The sequence below is a fragment of the Astatotilapia calliptera genome, chromosome 3, assembly GCF_900246225.1.
Source record: "Astatotilapia calliptera chromosome 3, fAstCal1.2, whole genome shotgun sequence".
Taxonomy (NCBI): Eukaryota; Metazoa; Chordata; class Actinopteri; order Cichliformes; family Cichlidae; genus Astatotilapia; species Astatotilapia calliptera.
The window spans coordinates 40,711,985-40,734,038 of NC_039304.1; the positions used below are offsets into that span (position 1 = coordinate 40,711,985).

Below are 22,054 nucleotides of genomic sequence, written 5' to 3' on the forward strand. Positions count from 1 at the left end.
TCTCCCAACAGCTATCATGAACTTTATTTTAAATTATTTAAATCTAACATCAGTTATAAGGTTCATACAGACAACTCACTGTCTGTTATACTGACAGGTTAAATTTGTAAAATCACCGGAGAATCCACAACTTTACTGCTCCACACATCATCCCCCCAGAAATGTTTTGTTCTGTGATCATATAAACACATCAAAGTTGCCCCATGTGAAAATACAGATTACTACCATTTTTTAATCAGTAGGAGGAAAACTGTGAGACAGAGAATGGAAGTACACACATCATGTTTAATATGCATAAACACTGTGACACTAAGTATTTGTACATCATTACTTCCAACCTCTTGTATTTAATGAAGTGAGAAATCAATTGAAATGAGTGTTGAAACACTTGATCCAAGTACTTTATTATGTCAAATAAACTCAAAATGTTTCTACTTCTTTCTCACTTTAAGGGAAAATATCTTAAAACAAGAGCAACTGAGCAAGAATGTTACTTGAAGGATTTTCTTATATTAAACCAAGACAAAGCCTTTACACTACATGAATTAAAGCACATATACAACAACCTTTATTTGAGCATTGATCACATGAAACTGCAAAAGAAGATGAACTAACTAAGAAACTAAGAGATAAAATAAATGTTGTAAAAGATTAATTGCATCCTGCTCTCTCTGAGTGTATCACTCTACAAACAAGATAACACATTATTTTTGGCTTGATATAAGATTTTAAGAATTAGTTATTTGCAGTGATGGTGATTAATCAGAGGATGATCCCTGCAGCTCCAGGCGCAGCTCACACAGAGCAGACAGGTACTCTTCATTGTCCTTGTCATAGGTCAGAGCTTCTTCATAAAACGCAGCAGCTTCCTTGCTGTCGCCCTCAGCTCTGGCCACCTGACCCAGCAGAGCGAGAGCTTCACCATCACCTGGATTCCTTGACCGACGTCTCTTAGCGATCTGCTTCAGTTTCTGCAGGAAAAAATAGAGGAACAATGAAAGATTAATTTATGTTCCAAAGAAGTTGATTCTGTTCATCTGGACGTAGCGTTTTCAGTGTGAGAAAACATTACAGTCATTATGCTTCTTTTCTTTTGAAAAAACAACGTTTTAAAGGATTTTTAGAAATGACAGGTGCATCATCCAATGTGGGATGGATGCCACATCTCCTCACATGACCTAGTGAAAGACAGAACCACTGACAGTCACCAGTAGTTTTCAAGTTGAAGTTGAAAACAGTCCTCAGGTGCACAAGTAGGTGGTATTGAACAAATCATTTAAATCAAGGGATGTTTGATATGAGGTTATGCTCAACCCATAAGTTTGGTAAGAACACTGAGTGTATATAACACAGAATCTTTGTTATGTCTCTAGTGCTCACCTGAGCACACTGTCTCCACTCATATTTTTTCAGTGGTATCAGCAGCCCCTGCAGAGAGAAAACAGCAGAAGACTATGGTGAAGATAAATCCATCCATACTAAGGTCATGTGGTGGATGTGAGCGGTAACATGTTTCACATTACTGCCCCGACACCTCCACCCTCCAAACAAGGCCTGTTAGTTTTTCTTCTTTCATTGTTCTTCTTGGGTTGAAACTAGAGATGATGATGGCACGATACCTCTTGTTTTAAGTCTGATACCGATATAAATTTGAAAATCTGCTGAAACCGATATGAATCCGATATTGTCTATTTTAAAATCAATAAAATTGTTTGTTTTTTTTCATATTTGCTGCATTTTGTATAAGTTCATACTCATGTTTAAAAAGCCAAAACACTAAAGCTATTATATTGTACTTGGATGCAAAAAAAACTGCACCCAAAATACTTCAGTTCAGCAATACTGAGCTTTTTACTTAAACCTTTAGCAGAACTTTAAAGTATTTAAAGTAATATTGAAAAGTAATTTAAAATGCAATTTTATGTAGATTTCAACTACTCTTTGGTTCTGAAAAAAAAAGAAGCGCAATATCAGCACAAAATAATTCAACAACTTAAAAAAAAACAGGTTGTAGAATGGACGCTTTTGTACTTAAAGCTGAACATAAATACACATCCATCCTGACAGTTTCTGTCACATTTAACCTGAGATTGAATTTTGTGCAATTTCTATACAAAACTTAACACGTATGAAAAAAGTGTTTTCATTGTTTTGTTGTTGTTGTTGTTTTTCTTTCGAACCACAGAACTGTTTAGCCTGCAACACAGTTCTTTTCAAAGTAAAACTCGAGTCTATCCATTGTACGGTCAGACTTAGCAATGACAGATGTCCCAGCTTCATATATCGGTTGTTAAGCTTAACGTGGGAATGCTTTACAAACATTCAGAGATGAACTTAGACTCTTGCTTTATTTTTCTGGGATAGCTTGCTTGGAGATGAAATTCTGGTTTGTCAGCACGTAACGAGGCTCCAAATGCTTTCAGTGTGAAGTGACTCCAGACCGCCGACAGGTCTTGTACACAACAGTCACTCTATCACGTAACGCAAACTGCTCCAACATGATAAGGGGACCACCTGGGTAACACCATGTCACAAGTTTTGTGAGGTGCTTTTGTGATATTTGATGGATCGGGCTACATTTTTAATTTCTACCCAATATCCGGCCCAGTAATTTAGGTCAGCATCAGCATCGCACTGATACCAATACTGTATTTTAGATCCGTCCATCCATAGTTGAACCGTGGAATATTAAGAGGCAGCTGCATGTCTAACACTGTACATGCAGCTGCCTCACCTTGGTGTAATTTGCCCTCTGATGAATCAGCTGCCTGTCACCGTCACTTTTTTGTCAGTGAGGACCAATCAGAGTCTGGCACCTAGAAACTTACCTTGGTATAGTGAGCGATGGCTTGAGCCTCATTTTTTGTGTGATAATGATGAAAGTCACCGTAGTACTGATGGATAGTCTGACAAACTCTTTTCTCCTTCAACTCTGGTAACTTCTCCAAGCAGTGCTTCAAAGTCTCCTCAGCCCTGAGAAACAACGAGATGTTTAGGAATTTACACCCAGAGGAAATAAAGGAGGAAATCGTGCAGCTTTGTTTAGACAAGCACCTGCTCAAATCCCCTTCCTCTGCGTACAACAGTGCCAGTTCAGCCCACGCCCGGACAAAGGATGGTTTCATCTCCACAGCGTCTTCAAGGTGACTAATACAGCAACGCCTCCACTTACGCACCTCTTCTGTGGAGCATTAAAGGATGATTTGAGTTGTGTTGATTAAAGGATAACATGTTGTATATTTCTGTGTACCTCTGTTGCTGAAGGGCCCGCGGCGCTGTTCAGCAATTTTCTTCTGCTTGTAGCACAGAGCCAGCTGGCAGGTGAAGGAAGGTAATTGATCGCCCCTTCTCAGGCCTCGCTTAAGCACATCAATAGCCTCATCCAGTCGATTCTGGAACAGATTTAAAAACACTAATCAGATACAAATATATGTAGAGAGAGAGGCTACACCCACGCTTGAAGCCACTGAGGTGTCTGTTGGCGGGGTGACTGGTATGAACGAACTTATGAAACTTGCTACAGTCCAATAACTCCAGCCGTACCTATCTTGTTTTTTAGAATTGTTATTCCAAAGCCATTTAACAGCGTAGCGATCACAAACTGTTTGCTTCCTTCCAAACAACAACACCTGGCATTAATTACTAGGGGTGCAACGATATTCGTATCGATATTGAACCGTTCGATACAGTGCTTTCGGTTCGGTACGCATATGTATCGAACAATACAACATTTGTAATTTATTTTATCAACTTTCCTTCTGACGATGCTGTCTGTGTGGAGCGCTCAGTGAATCTGCATTTGACTACTCCGCCTAGGCTGCACTGTCGAGCGCAGATCCACTGAGCGCTCAACACAGACAGCATAGTCAGAAGCAAGAGTGCAGGGCAAGCTAGCGAGACAGAAGTTAAGCTCTCCTTACAACATGGACCTCCCCCACCCTCATTCAGATCTGGCGTTTGGAATTATTTTGGTTTTCATGTGACGTATGACCCTGAAGGTAAGCGAGTCATGGACTAAAGTAAAACAGTATGTTGGATGTGCCATGCAATGCTCAATTACATGGGTGGGAACTAGTGTGTTAGCGCAGTTAGCTCGTTAACGTGTTGGCCGTCTAGCCCCATGCACGGGGTGATCGGCGGTAGCTCGTTAACGGAGATTTGCCGTGTTGTGGCGTTAAGGTCATTTCAACGAGATTAACCTGAAAGCACTAGTGGGAACACAACGAATATGACTGCACATTTACACCGACATCATCCTAGTGCAAAGACAAAAACAAGCAAGCATGCTACTAACTTTAGCCGAGTCATTTAGACAGCTGTTAGCACGTGATTCTCCTTATATGTTTAATATGCTGCTGAGAATATAGCCCAGAAGAAGCGGATAGTATAGCTTTTATTTTGGAAAGAGACATTTCTCTGTAATAAACTCTCTTTTCCAAAGATGAGTGATTCCTCAATCAGATACAGGGCTCGCAATATCGCTAGCCCGACGTCCCGGGGCTAGCGATTTTTTTCAGTCAGGCTACCAAAATCTATCTCTTCCCTGCCCGTCGGGCTATTGTAGGAAGGAAAAATATATGTCAATGCTTTTGCATTCTTTCAGAAATGTAGCTGGGTAATTATGTCATTGGCATCGGTGAGCCACTGTCAATATGTGACATATTGAAATCGCGTTTGAATCTGCTTTCACTTTGCAATCATGCGAACTGTGTATAGAGAGCGACAGCACTGATCTGTGAGTGATGATAATTTGTGCACCAATTCCTCTGACATCGTCTTATTAATCGTTAGCTTACTATGCAAACATGACAAGTGAAATCTCCCGCAGCAAGCTTAAACATGTGAGAGGTTGATCGCGCAGAGAATCGCTGAGCTTATGTGAGTGAGTGTGTAAAAGCATTTCAGTTCTGCTGAGCCAAATAAGACAGGTCAGGGTGAAGAAGTGACAGCCAAAGAAAAGCTTACCACAAAACGGAGAAGTTATGACAAATCAGACTATAAGGCAAAAAGAAAGTGCAGCTTTATGGTTTCATGGACAAAATAATTTCTGTGGCTGCAATATGATGAGCTAAATAACCAGGGCTGCACATAAGTGGTCCACAGGTGCGCATTCGCTGTCAAAATAAAAAACACGCACAAGGGTTAGGGTTAAATTTAAAAACTGTACTTTTGAGTTAAAATATATATTTATAATCTTAATAAATGACAAATTAAAAAGGCATGAACATTTTTTTTGTATCGAAAAAATATCGAACCGTGACACCAAAGTATCGAACCGAACCGAACCGTGAATTTTGTGTATCGTTGCACCCCTATTAATTACGTGTGTCTACCTTGAACACATTCACCATACCAAAAAAACCCACATGCCTGAGGTATTCACTGAGCACGTGGTCAGTTGGGGCCATCTTCACAATGTTTTCATAGATGTTCGTTGTCTCATCCTGGACTGTGGTGCTGACACTCACCAGTTCCCGGCCTCCCTTCAGCTTAGCGTTTAGCCTCAGGGTGCTGGACTTGGGGTGAAACCCTTCATGCATGGTCAGGAGCTTCCTTGTCTTGATGTCAGTGGCTTCTATCTCCATATTTGGCCAGCTTATTATGCCAGCAGGGTACCTGATCACAGGCAGGCTGTAGGTGTTCATATCCCAGACATTGTTCTTACCGTTCAGCTGACTCCTCAGGACTTGCCTGACCCTCTCCAGGTACTGGTTGGTTGCAGCTGATGTCATCCCGATGTCATTGCAGTATATCCTGGTGGTGTGGATCAGTTAATTTAATGTCTTGTTCACTCTTGGCATCCATGTACAGGAGGTGACTGACAATTGCTCAATTCAGTAGTCAATGATCTCACTGAAGGGGTTCAGGCCTATGCAGAACAGTAGTGGGGACAGAGCATCTCCTTGGTAGATCCCGCACTTGATGGTGACTTGTTTTATAGGCTTGAGGTTGGCCTCTAGTGTTGTTTGGCACATTCCCATTGAGTTCCTGATGAAAGCTCTAAGGGTCCTATTGATCTTGTATAGTTCCAGGCAATCCAGGTGTGGGGCATTGAGTCATAGGCCTTCTTGGATTTCTGCCTTCTATGTTTCTGCCTTATTTTTTAAGAAGATGATATCATAAATATGTTGAATTTATTGTATTATTATTTAAAGACAATACCATTTTGAAAATGTGCTTAAAGTTCTTAAAATGGCACTTTATTTTTAAGTCTGACCAATTTTGGCCAGGGGTATTATTTTTGCTTCTCTGTTTTGAACTGAAATGTAGTTTAAATGCTTTCCCCCCCATAAATTAAAAGAGTTATTAAGAGTTTGAGTTTACAATATTCATGTCCATGTCTATTATTTGATTTTATCGCTCACTAAAACCCTATAAATTAAAAAATACTGTTGCACTTTGGGGGAAATTTTCTTATAATAATAATAAACTTTATTTATAAAGCAAACCTAAAAACCAGGGGTATACCAATGTGCTTAACAAGTAAACACAGAGAATAAAAAAGAGGTAAATAGAAATAGGACCAAACAGATCGCTGTCACTGATGCATAGGAAAAGCAGCAGATACATATAAAACATAAAAGTACATAATGTAAAATCACAAGTGAAATGTTAACTAGAAGGAAAAGCAAGGTTGAATATTGTTGAATTGTTGCAAGGTTGAATAAGGTGTGTTTTCTTGTGCGATTAAATGTGATTAATCACAATTAATTAATTACAAAGCCTCAAATTAATTATATTAATTTTCTTAATCGAGTCCCACCTCTAATAACAACATAAATTAGATTTCCACTCTAAATTACTCAACACACAGACATTAATGTTTAAACCGTTGGAAACAAAAGTGAGTATACCCGTAAGTGACAATATCTAAATTGTGCCCAAAGTGTCATTTTTTTGAGTGGGTACGATTAATTTCCAGCACTGTCTTAAGGAAGGCTTGCTTCACCTGCGTGGGGAGCTCCTTTCACTGCATGTTGTCTGTTCACAGCAAAATCTTACAAATGCAAGCAGCACACCTCAAAGAACCAGGTGTGAAAGTCAACAAACTGAAAGCAGTGTCAAGGAGTGAGATTTAGAGACAAGGTAACTAGGTCCAATGTGCAGTGAAAATCAGGCTGAGCAGTACAGAAATCTAAATGTTAACGTAATGTGATTGCTGGAAAGTAAAGTTTTGTCATAGGTCTTTCTGTCTGATTGTACTGTGTATTACAACGAACAAAGACTATACAAGACCACTCACGTATCCCACTCAACAACCGAGAGCCAATAGGAGCAGCAGATTCCAGTACTAGAAAATTAACTCATGGATTCAAACTTCTCTTTTCATTTTCCATTTTTGCTGTTCTTGAAGCAAAGGCAGGTATTCTTACACACAGTGTTTACAGAACAAATCTGAAATGTACTCAACATGTCTCCTGCAGGGGCCCGTTCTTCGTACGTTGCTTACTACATCCAAGATCAAATGACACATCCAAGACCAAATCATCGCGCTAACCGTGAGCTCGCTAATCCGGTTCTCCGAACACACCTGCTGTTGACGATTAGTACAGCTGGATGAAGTAATGTGAGATCACTGGGTGGCTTAACAGGGGCTACGCATCGATAGTAGAAACATTGATCGGCAACCCTCTGATTGGTCGGCGAAAATGTCGAAGGAGCGCGCTCGGCTCGGTATTTTTTGGCAGCAGAGCAAGAACTCTTGAGTGAGGGATTTCAGGAGTTTCAGAGTTTAATCAGAACGCAAGGGAACACTGCAAAGGCTGCAAAAGCAAGGAGCGAGGGCTGGCAGAAAGTTGCTGACAAATTAAACTCGTAAGTAATTTAATAATAACAATAATAATGGATTGGATTTATATAGCGCTTTTCAAGGCACCCAAAGCGCTTTACAATGCCACTATTCAGTCACTCTCACATTCACACACTGGTGGAGGCAGCTACGGTTGTAGCCACAGCTGCCCTGGGACAGACTGACAGAAGCCAGGCTGCCATATCGCGCCATCGGCCCCTCTGGCCAACACCAGTAGGCGGCAGGGTAAGTTTATTATATTACACTATATTATCCAATATTATATTACATTATATTATATTATGTTATATTATATCCCCTTTCACATTAGAGCCACAACACCCACTAGATCCACTAGAACATGGGAACAAGTAAAAGTGAAATATAAGAATATTCTACAGAATGGTAATATTTATCACTTATATTGCTTTTAGTCTCTTGGAAAGAGACCCTGGAATAATCTGTTTGTTTGTTCATAACAGCAACCAAGAAAAGGGCAGAGCAACAAAAGACAGGTGGTGGTCCTGCACCCCCTCGTCAACAAGTTGGTTAAGTGAATAATACCCTCACGGGAATATCGATATCTCTCAATGAGCACACTGTCGCGCTGAGCTAAAGGATCCTGTCTATCCCGCAATATACGCTGAATTCTGAGGACTCTCCTTATCAATCTTGCACCTTCCGCAATGGGTTGCTCGCGTATACGGACAGGACATGGCTGCGACAGGCTTCCCAAATCCACCTTCGCTTTTATAGCCGTGGTCTCTCATCTTGATTACACAAAGTAATTTGCAATTGCTACTCTGAAATATGACTTACATCCGTAATAATCACATACATGTAATAGAATGTTAATAGTACATTTCCCTTTTTCAGGAAATGACCTGTATGTATCTGTGTGAAATCAATAAAAGGATCAAGTGCTGCATTATCTTTAGTTACATTGATAATATTTATTTATGGTGAAACAGTGTTGGAATATCGCTGTTGCTTTCGTATAAATGAAGCGGACATACCTGCGTGGCCGCGATCTAATCCTGTTTACATAAAGTAAACCTGCTCCCGAGCAGGTTTACGCTTACGGCTCTGTTGCTATGGCAGCAAGTCCCGGATGAGCTTCGGGGAACCGAACGATCCAGGATCACGCGAAATCGTCAACAATCAAATCCAGCTAACTTACTTAGCGAGGTACGAAGAATGGGCCCTGCTGTGGTAACAGCTTGTTTTGTTGTTCTACCAGAGAGAGCAGCTACAATGAAAGCTTGTTTATTTACTACTGTCACAGTACTGGGTCATGTGCCTTCAGTTACTCTGTTTTTTACATGTAAAAACAGAAGCTAATGGCACAAAGGACGGTTCCAGATAGATTTCCAGACTACAATCTTGGACTTCAATTATCTGGTACCTTTACCCTCAGGACAGGCAGCCATTCTCCTTGAGTTGGAGTCTGTTGGCGTTCTCCTCTCCCCACTGTCACCAGGTTGTTAACATTGAATGAATTTCTAAGTATAACACTGCAGGTACCTTGATATACTGTAAATATTGTTACAATATTTTCTATGAAGAAAATGAAAAATGAAACCAAGGAGTCTCTACAGATGGATTTCTTCACTTTTGCTTTGATCTGTTGTTACTAAGCCAAAGACCCAGTAGGAAGAAATAGCATTCATAAGGTTGCAGACTTACCCGATTATGTAAGTAATTTCCCGAGTGCCGGATGACATGAGGGTTATCGGGATCATTTTCTAGTGCTTTCTTCACCAAACCATCAGCCTCTTCGTATTTCTTATAAGCCGTCAGCTTCAAGGCCAGCATGCACTGCAGAACAGCGTTATTTGGGTTGATCTCCAATGCAAAGCGAAGCTGTTTGGTGGCCTGGGATTCCTCATCTTCCTGTTTATTTCCTAAAAACCACTGCAGATGAGAAACTGGTTAGTCTGCAGTTTATTTCGCTTGAATAAAAGAATTAGCCAGTGAAACTTCTAAGAATCATACTGACACTGGAGGAGCCATAAGGTTTACTCTCATCATTTGGTGCTTTATAGAGGAATATCCATATAAGTTAATACTCTTCATTCTTATCATAAAACTGACCTGTTCTCTGCAAAAGAGAGTGATGGCATAGCCGGCGTTCCACTCGGTGTCATGACGCTGTACCTCAAGTGCTTTATGAAAACAGTCGATGGCTTTGGAGAGAGAAGACCATGACACCTTGAAATAGGTCCAGGCTTGAGCGCCATACACCTCTGGGAGGAGACTTCCTGATGAACCAGTGGGATACTTCACCTGCACAGGGAGAAGGAAGCGTCAGATGTTCAACAGCAGTGATCATCATGTTTGATCTGATTGGTTTACATACCAGTATGTCCTCGACTCTCTGACAGTAGCTTTGTGACTGTGCAAAGTCTCCGTCGTGATATTTCAGCCAGGCCATGTCTCCATATGTCACAATCAGCCGCTTCTCACTCTCATCACCGTAACTCTCCCTGATGGTCTTCTCTGATTGGTTTAAAAGTGACAGCGCTTCCTCTCGTTGATCCTGAAGATACCTGAGGACCAACAGGTCATCAACAGCTGTTCCACATCTGGTGTTTACAACACCTGACAAGAAACTGACCTGAGAGTTCAACTAACACTTGTTGATGATTCATTAAGGCTTTTATCTGAGGTTCATGACTCCAGGGTTAGATAATTACTGCATTTCCACCAGAAAAAACAAGAGTCAAAACAAGCTTTAGGAGGCAGATTATATCAAGATAGTACCAGCTTTGTAAAGAATCAGAAACTCTATTCCAATACTCAAATAATGTTTCTCTTCATATTACATGTTTGTATTAAGGTTGAAATAATGAGGTAAACTTAAAGCAAGCTGACGTTTTTCTTCTAGCTGTAGCTTTGCTAAACTGCATAAATCTGGTGATTGTTTATTTATAATATTAACTGAGTGAGTTGAAAATCAGCGAACGATATCTACTCCAGACAATATGTTATGTTATTAAATAAAATAAAATTCATCTGTGTTAGCAGCAGGAGCACTGCTGATAGGTAACATTAGCAGAAGAAACACAGCTCAGGGTTGGATCTGATCCTGAAAACAAAACTATCTCTCTATCATTCAAATATAAATCCTGCTGATGCGACCACTGTTTCCTTTGACAGTCAAATTTCTCTTTGGTCAGACGGACTTCAGTGAGAAAAACTGTCTTTCTTCTGGCTAATGTTAGCTCTTCTCTTCTGTAGCAGAGTCCCAGAAATAAAAGTGTTGAGATTTGAATGAGCAGAATAAATCCACTTTAGCTTTTCTTTCATCAGACAGCTACAGAAACTGTACCTGACATAAGCCAAGAGGCTGTAGGTGCAACTCTCTCCCTCACACTGACTCCGATGAAAATCTATGTCGATCTGTAGTCGAGTGCTCAGGGTTTCCAGGTCCACGTCCAGCTTCAGATCCCAGGTGAAGTGACACTGCAACTGTTGCAGCCTGCTGAGCAGAGCGCTGCTATCTTCACTGTAAGAGAGTCACAAAGAAAATGCTGTGAGGAGCATCAGAGGGAGAGCATCAAACCAGGACTGGCTGAACCGAGGCTCACTCAGTGCTCTGACACACTACAACCAGCACATGATCAAACATCCTCACTCAGAAACTCTCATGACAGTTCACCCACACCTCCCAGCTCCTCTCCTTGACAAAAATTCAGTTTGTGTGATCAACCAATGAAATCAGTGATGTGAAGTAGATCTGTGGTTTGAATCTCACACTGAGGAACCAGAAGAAACCTTAGATGTGGAGTGAGACACAAACACAGGGGGACAGCTAAGTACTATACTTAGTACTTGTGGAATATTTTTGATATTGTTCTGTTAAATATTTTTGGATATGAGACCACACGATTTGTTTTTGTTCAATTCATTTGATCACATGCCAGTGTTAAAATGTCTAGTTATTGATGTAAGATGCATCAGTTACCAGTGTTCATGATCTGGAATTAATATTGTTGAAGAGGTGAGCACTGAAGAAGGCAAGCATGAACGCGGACTCAAGTTGTGAGCAATCAGGTAGTTGTGAGCAATCAGGGCTAAATTGTGTGGATTTTGATACTCAAGGATGGGAGGTTTAGGCTGGATCAGTAGTAGAATGAATGAAGTGCATTCCAAGCAGCACTAAGTGTGCAGCACTCTGTGCACTCCTCAGTGCAGTGCCATGCATTGCTCTCCAGGAACTGAGATTGTTTGCTTGACACTGTTCAGTCACTGTACAAATCAAATCAAATCAAATCAAATTCAAATTTTATTTGTCACGTACACAGTCATACACAGTACGATATGTAGTGAAATGTTTGGACAACTGCTCGTGACCTAAAGAAAACAAAAAGGAAAAGGCTATGAATAAGATAGGAAATAAATATGAAAAATTAAAAAGGGTAAATTTAACTAGGAAGGAATAAGATAAAATATATAAATTAAAGTTGAAAATAAAATAACTGTACAACAAAATACACAATATAGAACTATATAAGAATGTATGAAGAAATATAAATATAAATAAATATATACACAATAACAGCAGCTGTACAAGTATTAACCGGAAATGAAGAATGTAGTGACCAGTGTTGTGCAATCCACATTATGTCTTGTGCAGTGCAAATATGCTTAAAGTGATTTAAGTGATGAAGTGAAAACAAAGTCCAGAATGTCCAGTGTGTGTGTAAGAACTGTATGTGTGGGTCAGTACTGTGTGGTGTGATTGAGAGACCGTATCGCCTGCGGGAAGAAGCTCCTCCTCAGTCTCTCTGTGTTGGTCTTCAGGGAGCGGAATCGCTTTCCTGACCTCAACAGAGAGAACAGTCGTTGTTGGGATGGCTGAGGTCCTTCACGATCTTCCTGGCCTTGGTCCAGCACCGCCTGCTGTAGATTGAGTGCAGGTCAGGGAGCTCGGAGTGGATGGTGCGCTCAGCTGACCGCACAACCCTCTGTAGAGCTCGTCTGTCCTGCATGGTGCTGTTCCCGAACCAGGTTAAGATGTTTCCCGTCAGGATGCTCTCTATGGTGCACGAGTAAAAGTTCCTGAGCACCTTGGAGGGCAGTTGGAAGTCTCTCAAGCGTCTGAGGTGGTAGAGACGCTGACGGGCCTTTTTCACCACGGTGTTGATGTGACAGGACCATGACAGGACCTGCGTGATGTGAACTCCGAGGTATTTGAAGCTGTCCACTCTCTCCACTGGGCACTCGTTGATGACAGGGGTCTGGTAGTTCCTCTCCTGCTTAGTGCTGAAGTCCACTATCAGCTCCTTTGTCTTACTGACGTTTAGAAGGAGGTTGTTCCTCTGGCACCAGTTCTCCAGATTCCTAATCTCCTTCAGGTAGGCTGTCTCGTTGTTATCAGAGATCAGGCCCACCACGACGGTGTCGTCAGCAAACTTGATGATGGTGGTGGAGCTGGTAGTGGCCACACAGTCATATGTGTACAAAGAGTACAGCAGGGGGCTCAGAACACACCCCTGGGGGGGCTCCAGTGCTGAGAGTGGTGGAGGCTGAGATATGTCCACCCATCCTTACTGCCTGTGGTCTGCCAGTTAGGAAGTTGGAGATCCACTGACACATAGATGAGCTGAGTCCCAGATGCTCCAGCTTGGTGGTGAGTGTGGAGGGAATTATGGTGTTAAATGCAGAGCTGTAGTCTATGAAGAGCATTTTAACATAATTCCCCCTTCTAGCGTCCAAGTGAGTGAGTGATGTGTGGAGGAGATGAGAGATGGCATCGTCTGTGGAACGATTTGGACGGTAAGCGAACTGTAGTGGGTCCAGTGTGTCTGGTAGTGAAGAAATGATGAAGTCTCTGACCAGGCGTTCAAAGCACTTCATCACTACTGAGGTGAGGGCTACAGGGCGATAGTCATTGAGAGAAGCAGGGTGGGGTTTCTTCGGGACAGGAACAATGATGGACTCTTTGAAGCATGTGGGGATCACCGACTGAGATAAAGAGATGTTGAATATCTCCGTGAACACAGGAGCTAGCTGGTATGCGCAGTCTCTTAGGATACGACCTGGGATGCCGTCTGGTCCTGTTGCTTTCCTGGTGTTCACTCTCTTGAAGGCTCTCCTTACTTCATGCTCGGAGATGACGAGCACGTTTCCGGTGCTGGCAGTATCTTCCTGTCTGCAGCCGTTAGCGCCGCTAGCACTAGCATTGTTGGAGTCCTTAGCTGCAGCCTCGAAGCGAGCATAGAAAGTGTTCAGCTCGTCTGCCAGAGTCACGGCCGCGTTCGTCATACCGGTTGTTGGTGCTTTATAGTCCGTTATTGTCCTTAGTCCCCGCCACAGGCTCCTAGAGTCACTCTGTTGGAGTTGTGACTCTAGTTTCCTCCCGTAGCGCTGCTTTGCCTCTTTCACCGCCCTCCGCACGTTATATGACGCGGCTTTGTACGGGTCCATGTCCCCCGTCGTGAGTCCCGTGTTGTAGGCAGCGGTGCGGGATCTCAGAGCTTCGCGGATGGTTTTATCCACCCACGGCTTCTGGTTGGGAAACGTTGTGATAGTCTTTGTCTCCACGGTATCATCCGCTAGTTTCCCGATGAATCCCACAACCGCTTCCGTAAACACGTTGACATCATCATCGGAGCTGTTCCTGAACATGCCCCAGTCTGCGTCATCGAGTGCGTCCTGTAACGCGGCCACCGATTGATCCGTCCAGCGCGCGACCTTCCTCTGAACCGGAACTTCCTGTTTCAGCCTTTGTTTGCATTTTGGCATGAGGAAGATGGCGGCGTGATCAGATTTGCCAAACGGAGGGCGGGATTGTGCCTTGTAGCCGTCCTTGACCGTAGTGTAGCAGTGGTCCAGTGTCCTTTCACCTCTGGTGGGGCAGGTGATGTGTTGATAAAAGTTCGGCGCTGCGCGTTTGAGGTTGGCGCTATTAAAGTCCCCCGTCACAATAAGCGCCGCGTCCCGGTGTTGTGTCTGGTGCTGTGTGAGTGCCTCATGCAGCTCGCATAAGGCGGTGACCGTGTCCGCTTGTGGTGGAATATAAACGGCACTTATAATGACCGATGTAAATTCCCGAGGTAGATAAAAAGGACGACACATGATGGACAGTAGTTCCAGATTTGGTGTGCAGGAGCGTGTGAGAGGAACAACGTTCGCACTGTTGCACCAGTTGTTGTTCACCATTAAACACACGCCGCCTCTCCTTGACTTCCCCGAGTCCCGTGTCCTGTCCATGCGGTGAACCGAGAAGAACTCGGCCGGCTGGATGGCGTGGTCCGGCACCGCTGGGCTCAGCCATGTCTCGGTGAAGCAGAGGAGATTGCAGTCCCGAATGTCTCTCTGGAACTTTACCCTGGCCCTGAGGTCGTCAAGCTTGTTCTCCAGTGACTGGACGTTGGCGAGCAGGATGCTAGGCAGAGGTGTGCGGTGTGCACAAGCTCTCAGCCTGTTCCTGACGCCGGCTCGCTTCCCTCTAGGCCGCCGCCGCCGCTTCCCTTTGTTCTCCCTCAAGATCTCACTCGGCCAGCTCGGGTCCGGAGTTAAAAACTTCGAATTGTGAGTACATTGTATACCAATAGAAACAAGAGTGTCACTGTCATACCTAATGTACCCAATGGAGATGATTTTGCCGATTTAGAAACGCTGAAAACTAACTTAAAAAACAAAGACAAAGAAAAAGTGGTCGGAGCAGTCGTGACCGGCACCATCTTTTATCTTTGCATGATTCTATGCATGATTGTGAAACAACAAATAAAAGGTTGACTGCACAAGAACTGAAGGGTGAGAGTCCTGAGGTTAAAGTGTTAGTGCAACCTGTGACAAGTAAGAAGGGACAAGTGACAGCTGGGACTGAATGGACCAATGAGACCATGTAACACAAACAAAAAGTCACCTCACCCATCTCAGAAGTGTACCGTCCACTTCTTTAGTTGAGCAGAATAAAAGAAATTTGGCTAATTAGGCAGAGAAAAGACTCTAAATATGATTAAGGTTTCTTTTGCCCAATGTGCAGAGACTTTGAAAATGTTCTAATTAACAACTTTGAGAGCCTCATGAAGTGAAAGGCATCTGGCATCTTCTGGCATCTCTGTAACGGTGTGTTCACACCGAACGCGATGGACGCGAATAAAACGCCCCAAACGCCCCTAATTTGACGCGTGCACATTCGCGTCTCAACGCGTGTCCAAGAAAAATCCACATTCCTCCCACCGGAAATGTGGGAGGAATGTGGGAGGGAGTTGTGCCAGACCGGTATCTTTGCAAGATGGCAGCTATCGAGCTAGCGCTTGAAGAGAGAGTCTCCCTTCTCTATGTACTGTGGAGAGCAGAGCAGCAGCGTAAAAGACGTCCTCGCCGTACCTGGGTCCATCAGGTCCTCCAGAGGCATGAGCAGTTTGGTGAGTTTCACCACTTGCTCCAGGAGCTGCGCCTGGATGACAGCCGATTCCAGCGCTATCACCGTCGGCCAGTTTGAGGACCTGCTTTCCCTCGTCGGTCCCAGCATCGCCCGCCTAGACACCAACTACAGACGCTCAATCCCACCTGCAGAGCGCCTGTCTGTCTGCCTGAGGTTAGTAAAACTATTTAATACGGTAGTCCTTTATTGATATCTGTGCTAATATGCTAATCCATCCAGTTATACACTGCTAACATGGATGTGCTATGCTAACAGTGAATGCTGTCGGTGTTTACTGAAAGCAAACTGTGGTACAGAGACGACTGTTTATAATATTTCTAGTGATACTCAGAAGCTCTCATCAAGCCCCGATTTAATTCGATTTATGCTGTTATCAGTGTTTGCAATGATAGCATGGCTGTGGTGTCACATCAATGTATGCGCTCGGTGTTTGCTGATATCAAACTGTAGCATTAGGACCACTGAGTTAACCTTTGTAGTGATACTCACTCCTTTTTATTTAGACCTGGTTTAATTCTGGGATAGTTGAATATTTGTATATAATCCCTGCAGCTGTCAGACTCTATAGCAGGGGTCACAGCCTTTATTAAAACAGAGTTAGATAAAACTGTGAACAGTTTGGTTCATCTCTAGTTACATGGTTCTATCTTGATAAGCTGTCTTATCACAGATTAATTTTTCAAAAATATTAATGATTTAAGCAAGGAAAGGGCTACATGTCAACACACAACTCTTTATTTCTATTAATGTCTTACTTCATTCCTACCTGATTGACATGTTTAGGAATTATGAGTGATTGGCTCACTGTAGTTGTGAAAGTTGCTACCAATCAAATTATGATATGTTAAAGTTAAAACAAAACACAACTGTTTTAGATATTATCTAATATACATTTTGTAATTATCCTTATAATTACAAAATGTTTTATGTAAGATTTAAGTTTTGTGATTTATATCTGACATCACAAAAGTATTTTGGAATTTGAATAATGTATTTTGTAACTGCAGTACACATAATACTGATTTTGAACAATTTTGTCCAGGTTCCTTGTCACCGGGGACTCCTTCAGCACCATCGCGTTCAGTTTCAGAGTCGGTGTGTCCACGGTGAGCCAGATCACCCCCCAGGCAGCGACGTCCATCTGGGACTGTCTAGTGGACGACTTCATGGCTGTGCCTTCACCTGGAGACTGGCGGTCCATCACAGAGGGATTCCAGGAGCGCTGGAACTTTCCTCTGTGCTGTGCAGCTCTGGATGGGAAGCACTTCCAGACAAAGGCACCCCATATATCATATAGGAGACACACACATTGATATACACTAAATATTCATTTCATTTCTTTTTTGTGGTGCCCAAATTTATGCACCTGCTTGATTTTGTTTAAACAATTATTGCACACTTTCTGTAAATCCAGTAAACTTCTTTTCACTTCTCAAATATCACTGTGTGTGTCTCCTGTATGATATTTAACTGACATTTTTTATTGTAACAACCAACGATTTATACAGGAAAATGATGTCTATTAACAAGGTTGCCCAAACTTCTGCATCCCACTGTATCAGTATATTTTGTCATTAGTATAATATGAAATAAATTCTACATGTGTCAAGTTGTGTGCCAACATTTGCTGTGTAGTAGAACTGAGACATTAGTCATTATAAACATTTATTTGAAATAATATTAAAAGTCTCAAACAGAAAAACATTAAACATAAATATATAAAATATAAGAATTTACAGAGAGACAGGAATAAAAAGGACCAGCTGCTCTCCAGAGCAGGAACAAGGCTGAGGAGGAAATGCTCCATTGGAGACTGGTGTGGCCTCTTCAGGGACTCCAGGGTGACCAGCTCCACCGCCGATGGACCGTCCTGGGACCCGTCCCTCATCTGCCTCGGAGCCGTCCTCCTCTGTGGGCCTGTAAAACAGCACAAAACACAAAGAAATGAGAAGGCTGCTACTAGATTTTAATTTCAACATTGAAAAAAAAACAAAACAATAACAGGATATAATCAGATTGGTTGTAGATATTTAGTAAAAGGGAATCCCACCGACTAAAAAGGTATCAGTGCTTGCTGTACATATCTGTGGGTGCAGCAGCAGGAGCTCAGGGACTGGGGATGCTCTGCTGCAGAATCAGTTGGTTCTATCAATACAGTATTAAATGTTAACAGGTTGGATATAATAATCGTAGAGTAGACAGTGGTCCCTCATTTATTGCAGCAGGGGTTCTCAGAATAACTAGCCCCTGGTCACAGTTCTCACAATTGATTCTCAAAGTGCAAACCTTTGTAGATTGCAAAACGTAAAAGTATTATTATGCCGCGGTTTGTCTTCATCTGCCCGCCACTTTCGTGCGCCTTTTTCCCTCACGGTGCAGGTGTCTATTTCCGAATGAGGCTCATAGTTATGGGTGTTTTTGTGCTGTTTTTTCTATTGGACGCGATGGTTATCAAAACCAAACGTGATAAATTTGGCAAGCGCAGGAGATTTGTCAATCAGGCTGCAGAATGCAATGCTGTACTGTGCAATAAAAAATCAGCGAAAAAGCAAAGCAGTGACGGATGAACAGCGGGACCACTGTGTGCTGTTTATTAATAAACAATAAAATATATTCCTAAATGACAACATGCATAAAAGCAGAACGGTATTTGTACGTCAGTGGGAAAATAGCGGTGGCTTGCTAGCTTTTGTGCGGCTTCCCGGGTCAGTGAAAACTTTCAAAAGAGAAATGAATGAACTTACCAGGTTGCCCGATCTCTTCACATATCTTCCTCCAAGCTCGGTCCTTTTTATTCCTGTCTCGGTACTGAAAGCAGCTGGTGTTGTACAGCTCCGAGTTGTTTGCTACCGCATTGATTAGCCTTCCCCTCCATTGAAGTATGAAAGGCTTTGGCTGGATCTGCCCCTTTGACCTAGGTAACAGCCACGTCACCAGGCTCCTGATTGGTTGTCGCGGCGCGATTTGACGCTGGAGTTCAGATTTTTCCAACTCGAGCGGTAGACGCGAAACGCGCGTATGCACAAAATGCAACACAAAAACTCACGCGCGTGGTTTTATTCGCGAGTCAAACGCGCCAGACGCGCTACACTGACGCGCGTTTCACGCGTTTTGGCGTTTTCGCGACGCAAATCTGCTTCCGAATTTTCGCGGGACCCGCAATCGCGCGTCATCGCGCCTTTCCATTGACTTTACATGTAAACCTGACGCTCTATTCGCGTCCATCGCGTTCGGTGTGAACACACCGTAAAGCTGGCTATGAATACATTCTTGTGTGTTATGTAACGGGGAGAAAGAATAACTGAAATCCCCCTGACTGCTCCATCACAGCTGAGCTTGACACTCAGCCTTATGTGTTAACAATGTGTTGATGGTCAGAGTGGTAAACCAGAAGAGGTAAGTAGATCAAATTTAATATTAATAAAAGATAAAGATATAAGTCTGATCAATAGATTAGCAGAGACATGTAGTCTGAGTAGTGAGAATGTTTATTCTAATGTTTAGATTTTGTGTGTGTAGACATAAATGATCAATCATCAACCTTTTTTATGGGGTGGCTGTAGCTCAGGTGGCAGAGCAGGTGCAGAGCAGCCACTAATCAGAAGGTCGGTGGTTCGATCCCAGGCTGCTTCCTGGCTGCATGCCAAATATCCTTGGGCAAGATACTAACCCCATGTTTGCCTACTGGTGGTGGTCAGAGGGCCCGGTGGCGCCAGTGTCCAGCAGCCTCGCCTCTGTCAGTGCGCCCCAGGGTGGCTGTGGCTACAACGTCGCTTGCCATCGCCAGTGTGTGAATGACTGAATGTAGTGTAAAGCGCTTTGGGGTCCTTAGGGACTAGAAAAGCGCTATACAAATACAGGCCATTTACCATTTTTTATTGTCTGAGTTTGAGAAGATAACGATGGGCGTCTCTAACTCGTCATTGTACTTTTGAACAATAATAAAATTCTGATTCATGTGTGAATTTACTGGATAGTTAAATATGCTCAATAATGATCAGAACATTATCTTTAAACACATATAATGTGAATGTCTCTCTGTGTGTGTGTGTGTGTGTGTGTGTGTGTGTGTGTGTGTGTGTGTGTGTGTGTGTGTGATAACAGACCATATTATTGTGGCTGTAAAAACAGTGATGTCATATCCAGTATCCGTTAATCAAACATTAACATTTCAAACCAACGAGCAGCTCATTATAAAAACATATTTTTGTTTTTCTCGTTTAAATATTTATTATTACTCATTAATAAGACAAAAGTATTTCTTATTTGATTTATCAATTAAATAACTGATAGAATATTTGACTAATAAAATAATTGATTACTGCAGCACCAGTTATTATTTTCACATACAAGGTTTATAATTTGTTAATGTCCACTTTCTCCTCTTCCTCTGATATCAGTCCCCTGTTACATGCACAGGTGGACAGACTGTGTTACTTTGTATCTCTCAGCGTGCACCTGAGCGCCAGGTAAGCTAAACTACTGCTGCATTTAAAGTCCATCAGGTGATAAATGTGTAATGTGTGATAAATGATCGATTATTGATCAGAGGTTTGGCAAACTGACCTCATGTTGGAGCAAACAGAGACCTCCTCCTCTTTAGACACAGCAAAGTGTTGACTGAACACGAAGAGTTCGTGGACCGATCTGTGAAGCTCTCACCTTTGTCACACAAACCACACACACTTCTCGTGGTGCCTTCAGGGCCTCGCTGAAAACAGGTAAAAGCCTGACGGCTCAGATCGCTCATCCTCTCCTCTCCTGTCCTCTCGAGAACTTAATGGCCATAAATAGAAACTATGTTAGGAGACGGAAGGCACATATTTCAGAAAGGAGGAAAGCTTTCTGACGAGAAGGCTGGGCTTTCTGTTTTATATGAGAGGTACATGAAGGCACCACAAGGGGACGTTAGGTTTCGTTTCTGCATCTCAGCTGAGAGCGTCTCCAAAGATCACTGATCAGCCATTGATCTGTAAATGATTGATCTGAGGTCAGCGTTTCTCACTGAACGACCACTCAGTGACCGATCAGTCGGCGCATAATCGTTTCTTCATCGGTGTGTACTCAGTGGCGTGTCTAGAAAATTTTTGTTGGGGGGGCCAGGTAGGGGCACAGATTTGGAGAAGGGTGGCAGATTTAATTGGCAGATAATGTTTTAAAAAAAAATTCTACCAACCATTAACCATAATTCAATAACCCTATAAACCAAATAACCGAATGCGCTTTTAACTCTTATTAGAATGAGATTTTAACCACTACGGTGCAAAGTTTTTAGATACTGCGTTGATAAAGTACAAGAGATACAATCAGTGCTTTGTCAGTGTTTACTCAGCATTCAAGGACATCAATATTTGCATAGTATTTTTACTGACATGTAGTGCACATATGTTTTGGGCAAAAACATTTTTGAATATTAAAATACGAACATTTGTAGCAAACAATTGACAAATTAGCCAGTTCCAATGTAAAACTTTCTCTGCCTGTTAAAAAAAGAAGATAATCTTCTCACAAACTGGTGTTTGATTTTGAAACAGGAAAAAAGTGGGGAAACAACTGAAAAGACTAACATTTGAATAAAACCTGAAAGCAAGTAAATACTTTCTATGCTGCCTTATGGTAAACTTTGGTAATATTGGTAAAGAACAACACTGGCTGATGATGAAATACAGTCAGCTGGCATGGTGACACTGCCAGTATAACCTGCAGGGCTGGACTGGGACAGAAAATCGGGCATTTTGACTACAGACCGGCCCACCAGGTATTAAAGCCATAAAGACTTTGAATGAAAACAAACCCTGTTGTGACAGTGATGTACAGTCTTGTTGGTATATGTATGATTTCTATACATTTTACGTCAGATAAAA

At 42.4% G+C, this 22,054-nt stretch overlaps 1 protein-coding gene across 1 annotated transcript; it reads right to left on the minus strand.

Annotated features, from left to right (window-relative positions):
• Positions 1-628: 628 nt before the first annotated feature.
• LOC113019535 (interferon-induced protein with tetratricopeptide repeats 1-like) lies at positions 629-21,288 on the minus strand. The gene is made up of 10 exons (XM_026163288.1): positions 20,757-21,288; positions 11,121-11,297; positions 10,149-10,338; positions 9,884-10,075; positions 9,476-9,703; positions 3,251-3,392; positions 3,055-3,181; positions 2,829-2,973; positions 1,381-1,428; positions 629-971 (listed from the first exon to the last, which is right to left on the minus strand). The coding sequence occupies exons 1-10, from the start codon at positions 20,759-20,761 to the stop codon at positions 759-761; spliced, it is 1,467 nt and encodes a 488-aa protein (XP_026019073.1). The 5' UTR covers positions 20,762-21,288; the 3' UTR covers positions 629-758.
• Positions 21,289-22,054: the final 766 nt, after the last annotated feature.